Source organism: Quercus robur, chromosome 9 (assembly GCF_932294415.1).
Source record: "Quercus robur chromosome 9, dhQueRobu3.1, whole genome shotgun sequence".
Taxonomy (NCBI): domain Eukaryota; kingdom Viridiplantae; phylum Streptophyta; class Magnoliopsida; order Fagales; family Fagaceae; genus Quercus; species Quercus robur.
Window position 1 is genome coordinate 24,169,890 of NC_065542.1, and position 13,668 is coordinate 24,183,557.

Sequence of the window (13,668 nt, forward strand, 5' to 3'; positions counted from 1 at the left end):
GGTGATTGATGAAGGAAGATATCTTAAGTTTGGCTTTACTTTTTTATGTTTTAGCTTTACCTATGTTAATGCTCTAATCTTGTAAAACGTTGCTGGTGTCTTGCGTTGGAATACTATTAGAACTCTTCTAGGTGGACGTTTTTTGTACTTCAAGTTGATATCACTTTACCTAACATGAGTTTAAAGGGATTGTTAGAATACAATTAGAATATAAGGGCTTGTTTGGATGATGAGTAAGTGATATCCCATCACTCATCACCCGAAACTCATCACCCTATAACTTATTTTTTATCACTTGAAAATCCCCAACTTACACCCCAACTCTGTTAGGGTTGAAAAGTAAAGGAAAGAGTATAGTTGAAATAGGTTTGGTCTGAAAAGTGAAGAGAGCCGCCCGGGGGGGGGGGGGGAGTGACAAGACTCTGTCCATGAGGCCCGTTAATTATACGAGGGAATTTACGAATTTGGCACCATAACTCTATTTTCATAAATTAAAAACACCATTTTTTTTTTCATTCTCACAAACTCATAACTCAATTTGATGAGTTTTAAGTGATGGAAACAAAAAATAAAAACACATCCAAAGAAGCTTCTCATGCGTGGGACCCACCGATTTTAAGTGATGAATAATGAGTTTTGAGTTTTGAATTATGAGTGAGTGAAAACAGCAAATCCAGACAGGCCACATGCCTCTCACCACAAAACCCAGCAATAATTAATATCTTCTTTTAAAAACTAACATTCTCTGGTTGTAGTTTGTCAAAAAAAAAAAAAAAAAAACATTCTGTGGTTGTAGAGCTGTCTATCACTGTGTATTTCCGTCACACAATGGCCGAATGGCTTTTGTGGAGCTCTCAATCTCTAAGATATTCTTTCAACTGCTCTTCTATTCTTTTTCTCCAGCGTGTACGTAACTGTGTAGGACACACTTTGGTTGGCTTTGCATTAAACCAAATGCTGACTTCGTGGCCTGAAAAGACGAGGGACATTGGTTGCAAGAGGGACAATGCTTCCAAGGGGACAGCTCTGTAAGGGGAAATAAGAAGACAAGAGGGACAAGCTCAATATATATAAGCTATTATTAGTTTATTACATCAAGTGTCGGCTGGAACGTACGTTGTGAGCAATGCACCCAATCATAAAAGGCTTTACTAGATATATAAATTTAGAGTATTCGCGAGTGCAATTCAGGTTTTTGATATTATGCTTGTTGAAAAAGATATTATGCTTTTTGAAATAGTGGGGTTTTAAAAAGTGCGGTACGAATTAGGTTTTTTTATAAAAGTTGAGTGTTTGGTAAAAACTATTAAAAAGTGCTTTTTAAAAAAGCTAAGTGTTTGGCTAGCACTTATAAAAGTGGCAGTTTGAGAGGTAAATTACCAAAAATGACAATATGTATATAAAGAGAATTCTTTGTTTTAATTACCTCTCTTAATGCAAGTTATGGACACAATATTTTCACAAAAATTTCACAATAAAGTCTATATGACAAGTTGTTAATGGTAGGGAAAAAAAATGTCACTAGTAGGTCTAGATGAGAACTAATAACAACTTACTATGTAAACTTTATTATGAAATTGTTATTAAAATATTCTGTCAATAGTACCATTTTTTTTAAAGAAAAATAGTACTAATTTAAAAAGTTTAGAGATATAATAAAATGTCACAATATTTTCACAATACTAATTTAAAATTAATCTTTGTAAAATAAAATTTTATTAACACTTATCTTTTAAATGAGTTGTTCTAGGATTATACATGTACCCACAATTTTTTCTCCACCACATACTCTATAACATCACAATTGTGAAAAAGAAATTGTGAAATAATTCGTGTTCTTACTCTCTATATTTTCTTCCACGTTGCTTTACGTACCCAAACCCAAAAACCGTTTTTTTTCTTTCACTTTTTTCTCATCCACTCGTTCACTTTGTCCTCATCTTCTTATCTTCCTTTTCTTTTACTTTCCTCCACACAAAGCCCCTCCCCCCCCTTCCACACACACACACACAAGTTTGAGCTCTCTCTCTCTCGCTCCCTCTCTCTACTCCATATGTTCCATTTATCAAAAACTCTACCGAATTCAAAAGGTTTTTTTGAGATATGTAAGATGTAAATAAATAAAATAGAGAAGAGAAGAGGAAGAAGCAACATAGAAAAAGAAGAAGAAGAAGATGATGAGATGTCGCAGCACAGCAACATAGAGGAGCAAAAAAACAAACAAACTATGGGCAATTTAGGAAAAAGAGAAACCCACCAACAGTAATATTTTTGTTTTGAGAAAATGCATTTTTACGTTTTGCAACTGCAACTCAAAGCTGCCGTGCCAAAACATGGAAATCCTTTGAGCTAAAAAATGCACTTTTGTATAACGCACTTTTGAAAAAATTTACCAAACACTCGTTTTGCGTTTTAGGATAGAAAACGCTCGTTTTGGCCCCCTTAAAGTCGACCCAAACAGGCACTATATATCACAAGTAAAGAAGTCAAGAACATCCCAACATATATTATTAGTGTGTGTTTGGATAAATGAATTTTGCCAACTTATTTTATTATTTAGCTTATTTTTCTTACTATTCATAGGTCTCACTGCACTTTCAGCAAAAAGTTTTCAGTTTCAGCAAAATAAGCGGTTCCCAAACAGACCCTTAGTGTTCTGAAGCAAGATAACATAAAATAAATAAATAAATAAAGAAGATGTTTGGGCAACTCTCACATGAGCTAGAGGTAAACGTGCCGGCTAGTGAAGCATGGGAGATTTATGGTACGCTTGGGATATCAAAACATCTTGTAGAAGATGGAAGCGCCTTTGAGAAAATTGAGGTCTTAGAAGGCGATGGAGTGAGTGGGACTATTCTCAAGAAAACATTTATGCCAGGTTACAAGCTTGTCAATGTTTTAATTTTTTTTTTTTAAATAATTATATATATACACACACATGAAGTGTGTAGCTAGTATTGATGATGCCAAAATCGTCAGTCCTAATAAGTGCGTTCAGATGGAGCTGGGTCTTCCTCTGGGACCCTGTGAATACAGTAAGATTGCTCCCTCAAAGTGGTCACGGGTGTGGTGTCTGCCACAACGTCTCTGATGCCAAAGTCAGTATCAGAAAGCTTTTTGAAGAATACAAAGAATATCAGTTTTACTTAGGAGTGCTTTTGGATGTGTGTATCTATGTACCTGGTTTGTAGTTGTTTGAAGTGTATATATACAGCTTTGTGGTTCTTAGCTGTTGGGGGCCTTGACTGTGGCTTTAGTGCCTTCTTTGTAACGCCTCAAGGCTCATGAATATGGGTTTTGATGAAGTTCCAACGGTCTACCAACTATTTGGTAACTGCTCAAGGTATTGAATGCTCCCATTAATGGTTTTTCTGTCCTCGTCCGTGTCGCACCGAAGTGGACGAGTGTATTTGATGAGATCGTAGAGGTAAACTGAGTTCGTCAGTCCCATCAAGTATATATATAAAAGTTTTTAGTAAGTGATTGCCTTTACAAATAGGCAGTGTCAATGCTGCTAATTCCATTATGAAAAATTTTATTACACACGTACTAGCTACAATGTTTTCTTTAAAGTTTCAATTTGAATAGTTGCTTCCATCTCTTTTTTTTTTTTTTTTTTTAATTAATTAAACTTCCTTTTTCCCATCAAAAAAAAATAAAAAATTAAACTTCCTTTCCATTGAATTAGGCTCACATGGGTTCACTGTGCACAAAGAGAAGTTCACAAAGCTTGACAATGAGAAATGCATGAAAGAGCTAAAGGTGATTGAAGGAGGATATCCTGATTTAGGCTTTACTCTTTTTCGTGTTCGCTTCAAAATCATAGAGAAGGACAATGATTCATGCATAATCAAAAGCACAATTGAGTATGATGTCAAGGAAGAGGCTGTTGCAAATACCTCATATGCCAATAATGACCTAGTAGCAAAAATTGCAGAAGTCGCCAAAAATTATCTCATAAAAAACAAAGCTACTGAAAATGCAGCTTGATTATGAACAATAATATACCACATTCTAGAATAAAATAATAAATTTGTGGTATTGCTTATCTTTATATGTACTTAAGTGTGTAATGAAGTTTTTGGAGATGATAGATTGTGATACAACACCAATTGCATCTTGATGTATCTTCCTAATTTTAAAGCAATAAATATGAACGACTTCTCTTTATTAAAAAAAATTAAAATTAAAATAAAAGTGTGTGATGTGCTTCTGCCGATGCATTATAATATTAATTAATAAATAAAATATAAAATGTCTTATAATTATGCAATTCATTTAAAATAAAAAGGGCTGGTAAATTTAAATGCATCAACAAATAACCATGACCCACAACTGGGCCTAATGCTATTGAGGCCCATGAGCAACAATTAAAAGTTAAAACCATCTGAAGTAGTAGCTCAAGGGTATATATTCCATACGAGTAGCAACACAATGCTCTCTCTCTCTCTCTCTCTCTCTCTCTCTCTCTTCACCATTTTCTTTATTTTCCTCATTCTGTTGTATTTGTGATTCATAAATATTGAAAGTATTGTTTCACCTATTTTTCCTCTCTTCTAAGTTCATGTCTGCAAACTAATTCTCTGTTGTGCACCATTAGCATTTATTAGATATATAAAATACCACCGTACACCCTTGGTATGATAATTACTTCACAAATATAAGTTTTTGTAGGTAATGCTCAGCAATATCTTATCAAAACCCCGTGGCAAATTATTCATCAATGCCCAAGCCCAATACAACTTGGCAACATTTTGAAAAGTCCATGATTCAAGTCCATGGCAAAGTTATTTTATCAATGGAATTCAATCCCATAATCAAAACCCATGGTTCAAACCCATGGCAAATTAATTAACAAAGCTCGTGCAGTTAAGAAGAAATAGCTAGCAGCTCAGCAGTGATACTTGCAGCAAATCTAGCTCATACTATTTTACCACTGGAACTCATACCAACCATACCTTCCTAAGAGCTTCCAACAAAGAGATGGAGATCCGATGCTCTCAATTATCATCATCTACTCGACAACCATTAATACATTCAGCAAGTCACAAAGCCGCCAAGGAATGAGGAACCATTTATTCAAATCAAGAAAAGATTACTCCAGCAGTAACTGAACACATATTCAACAACCTGCCTGGACAAACAAAACAAGCTCCTTATGGCTGGAAGGTCTCAACTATCTCTTTGCTACAAAAATTGATCATCTCGACTGCTGGGTACGCCATGTCCTAGTTCACAAAGGAATCTAGTGGTTACATCCAAATCAGAACTCTAGCTGCTCATGTTCAGAATACCAACGGTATTGCAGTCTATACAGCACCTCCAGCAGTAAGGTTTCTACTAATCAAGCATATTCAAGCAAAACATCATTATACAATATCATTACCACAAGTGTTAGAGCTATTTCAAACATCAAAGTGCCAAGATTCCACCATTGAACTTGTCAAGGTGCTTCTCACATCACACATTTATGCTTATCCAATGCCTCTACACACTTGGGGGCTTGATTCATTGATTCAATGGTTCCATTTCTGGGGGCTACAATTGGGTATTGATCAAAAAAGTATTAAATATGTCAATAGAGGCACTTCCACTAAATAACTCTATTGGTCCAGCAATGGCCAATATCTTTCAAGAACATTTTAATTGGCATTCATCACAAAGTTACAAGCACCAAATAAAGCTCTATTTATCAACAAAGATTTATGTTGGAGTCCTATTATATCAAGCCATGGCAGCCCCCACACATATTCGAAGTCATGATAATCATATCCATCACCCCGCTAGAATCTTTTAAATCTTTTACATCACCAAAGTTGCGGTGATATTACACTTGGGGGCTTGGTCTTTCACTATTACAGCAACTCATTCAAGAAAGCAACACATGGATCTAGATAAAGATCAATCAATCTACCAAAAATAAAATCAAGCTTTTTAAGTTCAACAAAGCTACTACTCCATCTATGGAAGTTTCAGCTACATTAATCTATTATCATTGTACCTATGAGATAGCCAATGCAGCCCACAGGTCCAACAACGCCTATTTTACTACTCTAATAGTACTATCAACCATAATCTCTAGCAGCCGACAACATTATATTCACTCATTCACAAAGCCTTCAAGAAACATCTTCACATGGCTAAATATATATTAATATCTCATTTCTAGCATTAAAATACTCTCCTTACTCTCCAAGATTTGGTTAAAATACAAAAAGACCATAATTACATCTCTAAAACTTCATCAAATATCAACCAACTAGTCTATTACTTACCAAAATTATATATGGACTAAGCATATAATTTTCCAAAAGAAGAAACTTAGCCAAAAATACCAATAACAACTCCAGTAGAAGCTGCAAACAGCTCCAGCAGAAGCTGCAACAGCTCCAGCACATTCTACAGTGGCTCCAACTGTGGTACTAGAAATAGAAGGATCTCATAAAGATTATCTTACCATTTTTAACCAAACCATAAATTTAATGCCAAATATTTTCCCTCCGAGCAAAAGATCTCATTTCAAGTGGCATCATTTGATAGCTAACAGTTGTGACAACACCTTTAAGTCTCTAACTTTGCTTCTTTTGGATAAAAAATAAAATCCCACTAATGAAACCACTTACTTTGTCAAAGACTTTTCCTTATTTGCTAAATTTCCCTTCAACTAGTTCTAATCTAGTTACATGCTTGGCTCTATATAAAGAGGACCAAGCCACACACTAGGGAGGATCCCCTCTCTCATCCCCAATATTCTGAAACTTCACTTTGCTGCATATATCTCTAAACTCCTCCATACTTCTCCATCTCCCTTGCAAAGATACCTCTTCTTAGATAACACCATTACATTACACCTATTACACCACACCATTACACACTATCCATCTCTCCCACACTTTAATATTCTGAAACTTCATCATTTTGCTGCCCAAAAACACATTTCCATCTCATTTTTTATTTCTCATACAAAATCTCTCTTCTTAGAAAGCAACATAACCCATGACATAACATAAAAAACCACTCTAGCAGCAGTTTTAATCTCACGGATTTACTATAATTAACCTCCATATTATCTTTCTCACACTTCCATATATTTTACAAAAACATTCCTCACAAAATACCCATACATACTTCTCATATATCTTTAAACACCATGTCTCACAAAGTATACATATACAAGATGCATGTCCAACAAAGTATCTACATATAATTCCTATACGTATTACAAACACCATGTCTCACAAAATATATATATATATATATATATATATATATATTTCTTACCATCTCCACACATCTTAAAATATATCAAACACTCTACCAAGAACTTATTACTAAAAGCCCTTTCTTATGGAAGACATATATTTATAACGCTAAAAATCCTTCTTATGAAAAACAAAAACTTATAAAATTAAAAGCTCTTCTTATAGAAGGCAATATCACTCATACTTGACTAAAAAACTAAAAGAGCATTACATGGAGAAAATTATTTAGATGCACAATAAAGAGGATGAATTTAACCAACCTATGCACACGTCTAGACATATTCTCTCTCCTTCTAGTTGCACTCATTTTTCCCCTTCAATCATGAAGTCACCATCGAAGGACTCATAATATCATATTGTACTGCTGGATTCATTTTATCATGCTACTGAAACATCATAAGTCCACTATTGTTATACAGCTAGAGCTACAAACTGTGAAGATAAGTCAATCTTTCTCTATTTTCAAGATTACATTATTAAGTACATGTTAATTCATTATTATTTTACAGCTGGATGCAAGTTATTTTAATATCATCTCACTATTTAATAAACATGATCACACTAATACTTCATTAATAAACATACATATTAATAAATCGATAGATAAGTCAATACTTTCTTCATCTTTGAAATGACATTATTAAGTATATGTTAACTCATTATTCTTTTACCACTGGATGCAAGTTATTTTAATATCATCTCACTATTTAATGAACATGATCTCACTAATACTTCATTAATGAACATACATATTAATAAATCGATCTACCACCATCGTACATATATTATTTGGACATGAACCACCATTGGACACATATTTTTTGGAAATGAACTACCATTGGACATATATTATTTGGACATGGACCATTGCCGAACATACCTTATTATGTTGAACATAAACCATGAACTACGGCTGGATATGGACTATTGGACTCACCCCATTATTGGACATTTGATACCTAATTAATTATTTTCTAATATTGGACAACACTTAATAAACATAATAATAACATATCAACTCCCCATTTAATCAAAGCTATCACGCTAAGTATATTATTTATTTATTTCAACCATTATCATGATTCTAAGACTTTGGGTTTCATCTATTTTGTAGGATTAAAAATATACCGGAAGCCATCAGTCTATGCAGCCCAATGTCAAGTTTCGGGTTGGACTCCCTAAAACGATGCTGGGTTTAGCAAAGTCATACTTCCAGTAGGAGACACGTGGCTACGTGCAAAAAATCGCCCCCGACAGTAAACAAGCTCTCTCTCTCTCTCTCTCTCTCTCTCTCTCTCTCTCTCTCTCTCTCTCTCTCTCTCTCTCTCAAATAAGGAATGGTTCTATCATGAACCCATCTGATCTTGAACACGATGCCATATCTGAGATCACCAGGTTCTAAGAATGGGACACAGGTCGCTAGTTTGATGAGTTTGTTGTCAATGGGTTTTGTTGATATAGGCGAGGGACTGAAGAACCGAAAATTGTGGAAGTTGATTTGGGTTTGATTAAAGTTGATTGGAATTTGTTAAGATTGATTAGAATTGGATTTGAGTTTGCTGGATTTTGATTTTGATTTATGGAGATGTGGGTTCGTGTTCAATATCATCTGATTTTTTTCCTTTTTTTTTAAAAAAAAAATAGATAAATTATTATTATTTTATTTAGATACTGACATGGCATTTTTTTTTGTAATTTTAGTAGCCATGTCAGCTTCAAGTACACCGTTTGCCACGTAGGCAGTTTCCATTAGTGAGTTAATGGTATGGACCAAATTGATTACAAGTTGAAAATAATAGGGACCAAATTGACTGTTATCAAAATGTAGAGATTAAATTGAATGTGAATCCAAAATATAGGGACCAAAATGATGTTTTTTCCTAAAAACAAACTAACTAAAAATGCAGCTTAATTATGAACAATAATAATATACCACGCTCTGGAATAAAATAATAAATTCATGGTATTGCTTAGCTTTATTATATGTACTTAAGTGTGTGATGAAGTTTTCGAAGATGGTAGTTTGGAAGGAAGAAGTTCCATCTTTCATCCAACACCAGTTGCATTTTGACGTATCTTCCAAAGTTTCAAGAAATAAATACGAATGACTTCTTCTCAAAATAAATTTAATAAAAAAAATGTACACTGTGTTTCTATTGGTGGATTTTATTATTAATTAATTAGTAAAATGTAAAATTTCTTATAATTATGCTATTGGTTTGGATTAAAAAGAGTTGGCAAATGTATATGTATCACCAAATAGCCCACAGCCTCAGCTTGATGCTATTGAGGACCATGGGTATACCACTAGCCCTATGAAATAAGTCATGGACTGATTTTTTTTGTTGATATATCATAACTATTAGGATTTAGGATACTTAAATTGATTTGGTTAGCATTGTTCAATGATGGCCATGGATTGAAATTTTCTCTTTTGGGCTATGTCGAACTAACCCGGCCAGTTGAGTGGTCAATAGCCCACTAGGCCCATGGGCTAAGTAAAAACAAGTCAGATCGGCCCAACCGAGTTCATTGCAAACCCTTATATGTATGGGAGTTTCAAATTTTTTAATTAAGAGTTAATGGCTTATATTCTAACTCCCAATATTTAATAAGTATAATATTTATGTGCATGGTCTTTTTTTTTTTTTTTTTGTAGTATAACTTACCCTACCCTACCCTCTCTTAAAAGTTACCATAGCTTTTGAGTAGAGTTTGTGGTATGCCTTTGTGTAAGAACCTCTTTCCCTCTCCCTTGTGTATGTGTGTATGTTTGTTTCTCAATATATATATATATATATATATATATATATATATATATATATATATTTGTGAATAAATAGTTATAATTCTCATTTATATTGAATACAACCTGTGAACCTATAAATAGTTGAATCTTACAACCTATGTATGTGGATCATGATCACCTTACACCTAGTGTAACTTTAAGTAATAGAGTAATGCTACAGCCACAAACTATTTTACAACATTTTTACAAACTATTGATGTGGCCAATTTCTTTTGGTTTTCATCTAGGCACACCATTAACATCACTTTTTTATTTACCAATAATCACTCACCATGTTAGTAGTTTGTAAAAATTTTGTTAAAAAATTTTGTATCTCTAGCATTACTCTTAAGCAATATTACTTACACCACCTAATTTTTTTTTTTTTTAAAGTGCCACTGTTGGATTATATGTTTTCTATAACATACATGCCAAATTTTGTGCCAATCAAATGATATTTACCATTCAATCCATAAGCCTATTTTTTAAACATAATTTTAAAGTACAAAAACTTAGAATTTAAACATTTTATAGATGATATAGTTATTAGGATCAGATCATTTTGAAAATTTGCAATCATGGAGGACAAAAAAAGAATATTTTACACTAATTAATAGTGGATTTGCCAAAATTTGCCACCAATAAAAATTTATTGAGTGGATTTGTCAAAGTATAAATGCATCTATCCATAAACACAAGATAATGAATCTACCCATTAACACAAGATAATGAACTAATACTTTGATATAAATGCGAATGGTTGATGATGCGGAGGGCCAAATGAAGAGAATTATCAAGAAATGTGACACTTGGCAGAACATTAGACCACTATAGCTAAGGATTTTTTGATACAAGATAAAATTTCTACTCTAACTTAATCTAAGTGTATATGTGTGTGAAGCTCCTTCCTAGAGATTTGAACCCCGACCCTTGCTCCTCACACCCCATAAGTACTTATACATGTAAAGTGACCACGGCACCAAGGATGTGTGGTAGTTTATAGCTAAGGTTATATGTGTGTCCTGTATGATGCACATATGGAACAAACAAAAGGTATGTTTATGTAAAAAGTGGGGGGCAAAAAGTGTCTATCGTTTAGAGTCTCAAATGACCACTTCAGTATATTGTGAATTTGGGTATATTCCTAGATTTATTATGCGAAAATTGTTAGATACCACTTCTTGGAACCTTAAAGACATTTAGATAAGATCTGTTTGTGCAGCATTAAAATGTTGTTTTTATAATGTCAATTAATTGCTTATTTAGAGCAAAGACTAAATTTTAGGACAATCTTGGGTCAATATTAAAAATATGCAATCAATTTCATGCTCTATCTCAATTAAGTAAAGAATTAAACCTATAGTGTCCACCGTATAGTGATTGTTTTTTATCACCAAACTAAATAACTAATATATCAATTAATTTTTGGTGTAAATGAGATCCGGACTCAAGGGGTTTAGGTTCTTTTATTGCTTGGAAAAATAAAGAAATGACTGACTGATTTTTTTTTTTTTTTTGATAAATCAATGAATGACTGATTATGCAACTATTTTTTCTTTGAAGTTAATTTCAATTTGCATCGTTACATTATCTTTGTCATTCAACTTTATTTTTATTGAATTAGGCCCACCTTTGTTTACTGTTTACAAAGAGAAGTTCATAAAGCTTGACAATGAAAAACGCCTTAAAGAAACAGAAGTGATCGAAGGAGGATATCTTGAGTTAGGCTTTACTCTTTTTCTTATTCGATTCGAAGTCATAGAGAAAGACAATGATTCATGCATAATCAAAAGCACAATAGAGTATGATGTCAAGGAAGAGGCTGCTGCTAATGCCTCGTATGTTACTATTGACGCAGTGGCAAATATTGCAGAACTCTCCAAAAATTATCTCACCAAAAACAAAGCTGCTAAAGATGAACACTAATTATGTATCTTTGGAATTTGTCAGTGAAAAACCACCTTATGAGATAACAAACTTGTGGTATTCCTCATCTTTCTATGTACTTAAATGTTTCAATGCCTCTTATAAATCAATTGCTTTTGCAGCAAAAAGAACTCATGGAGGATTAATTGATAAGAAAATTCTAGTTGAGTGTGTTCTTGATTATAGAAACATGTATTTGTCAGATCACTCCATCTACTAACTTAAGCTTTTTGATTGGATGCTCTAACATGATATCAAAGTCCGAATCCATTAATTCTTAGACTCAACTTGTCAGGCGAATTAGTCTTTGTTTTGGTTTTGGTTGGATTATGGACCTGTTCATCTCCAATAAGTTTAGGGACACAAATTTTTCCCAACTTTTTTCATAATTATTGTGATTGATACAAAATAAAAATGGTAAGTAATGGCCCCATGTGAAATTGATTTCTTAACTCAACTTATTTTTTTAGAATCTTCTAATCACAACTCATCACATTAAGTACTTGCACTAGTTAGTGCAAAATAGAAAAAGTGCATAATTTTACACATTTTTGCTCAAAATCCACCTATATCGATGCCTCTATATTACTGTGTAATTCCAATTTTGCTACAGTAACAATATATATATATACACATTTACGGTAACTTTCTATTTGATTTTTTAATTTATTTATTTTTCTTTCCTCTCTCATCCTACTCTTCTTGTCTCTCATCTGATTCTCTCTCTTCCTCTGCTCTTTTTCTTTTCTATCTTCTCTTGAATCTATTAACAAATCTATACAAATCATCAAATTCTTCAAACTTATTCTAAATCTAGATTCCAAATTTATCAAAACCTCTCCTAAAAAAAAAACATTAAACCCATATAAATAATCAAACCCAAATTGCAAAAGAAGAAGAAGAGGAAGGAGGAGACTAAGAAGGAGAAGGAGAAAAAGAAAGAACAAAGAACAAAGAAGAAAAAGAAGGAGAAATAGAAAAAGAAAGAAAGAAAGACTGTGTTTAGAGAAAAAAGTTTGGAGTGTGTGAAGGTGGGTGGGGTGTGAAATAATAAAATAAAAATAGTGAAAATATATTATTTAAATAAAAAAATGGTGTATAATAGATAATCTGATGTGTGTTTTTTTATAAAGTGGTTGTGTAAAATAGAAAAAATGAGTTGTTATACTAAAATAGACGGAAACTTTTGGACAGACTAATGCGAATGCTCTAAGTTGGGTAAAAAGTTGTACATTAGACCTCTTAACTAAAGCTTTTGGATATTCTTAACACAAACCAACTTTTTTATAAAAATACTAACTACTTTATGCTACATGAACCACTTTTGTTTCAAAAGTTTTGAATTTAAATGGGCTACTAAACAAATGATGATTTAATTGATCAATCTTCGGAAGAAGTCTGTAAAACGATAAACTAGTGAGAGTTTAAGTTTAATAATACAAAAATTTTCACAATTTTTTTCATAATTGTTGTGATTGGCACAAAATAAAAATAGTATTAGTAATAAGGCCATGTAAAAGTGATTTTCTAAGCTCAACTTATTTTTAAAAAATATTTTAACCACAACTTATCACATAATTATTTTAAGTACTCTTTTTAGAGAGTTTCAACTTATAGCATTCACCTCTAATGATTGTCCTTTATTTTTAAAACCAAAACATAGCCTATGATTGTGTAAAAAGTTATCATAAC

At 32.8% G+C, this 13,668-nt stretch overlaps 2 protein-coding genes across 2 annotated transcripts in view; both read left to right on the forward strand.

Annotated features, from left to right (window-relative positions):
* Positions 1–12,178, forward strand: part of LOC126699954 (norbelladine synthase-like) — a 59,017-nt gene extending 46,839 nt beyond the window's left edge. Inside the window, exon 2 of the mRNA XM_050397928.1 lies at positions 11,675–12,178. Coding sequence (XP_050253885.1) covers positions 11,675–11,976 — 302 coding nt within the window. The 3' untranslated portion in view covers positions 11,977–12,178. The remainder of the gene's footprint in view (positions 1–11,674) is intronic.
* The window catches only part of LOC126699953 (norbelladine synthase-like), a 44,918-nt gene that overhangs the window by 5,342 nt on the left and 25,908 nt on the right, over positions 1–13,668 (forward strand). The gene's annotated exons all lie outside the window — the stretch shown is intronic.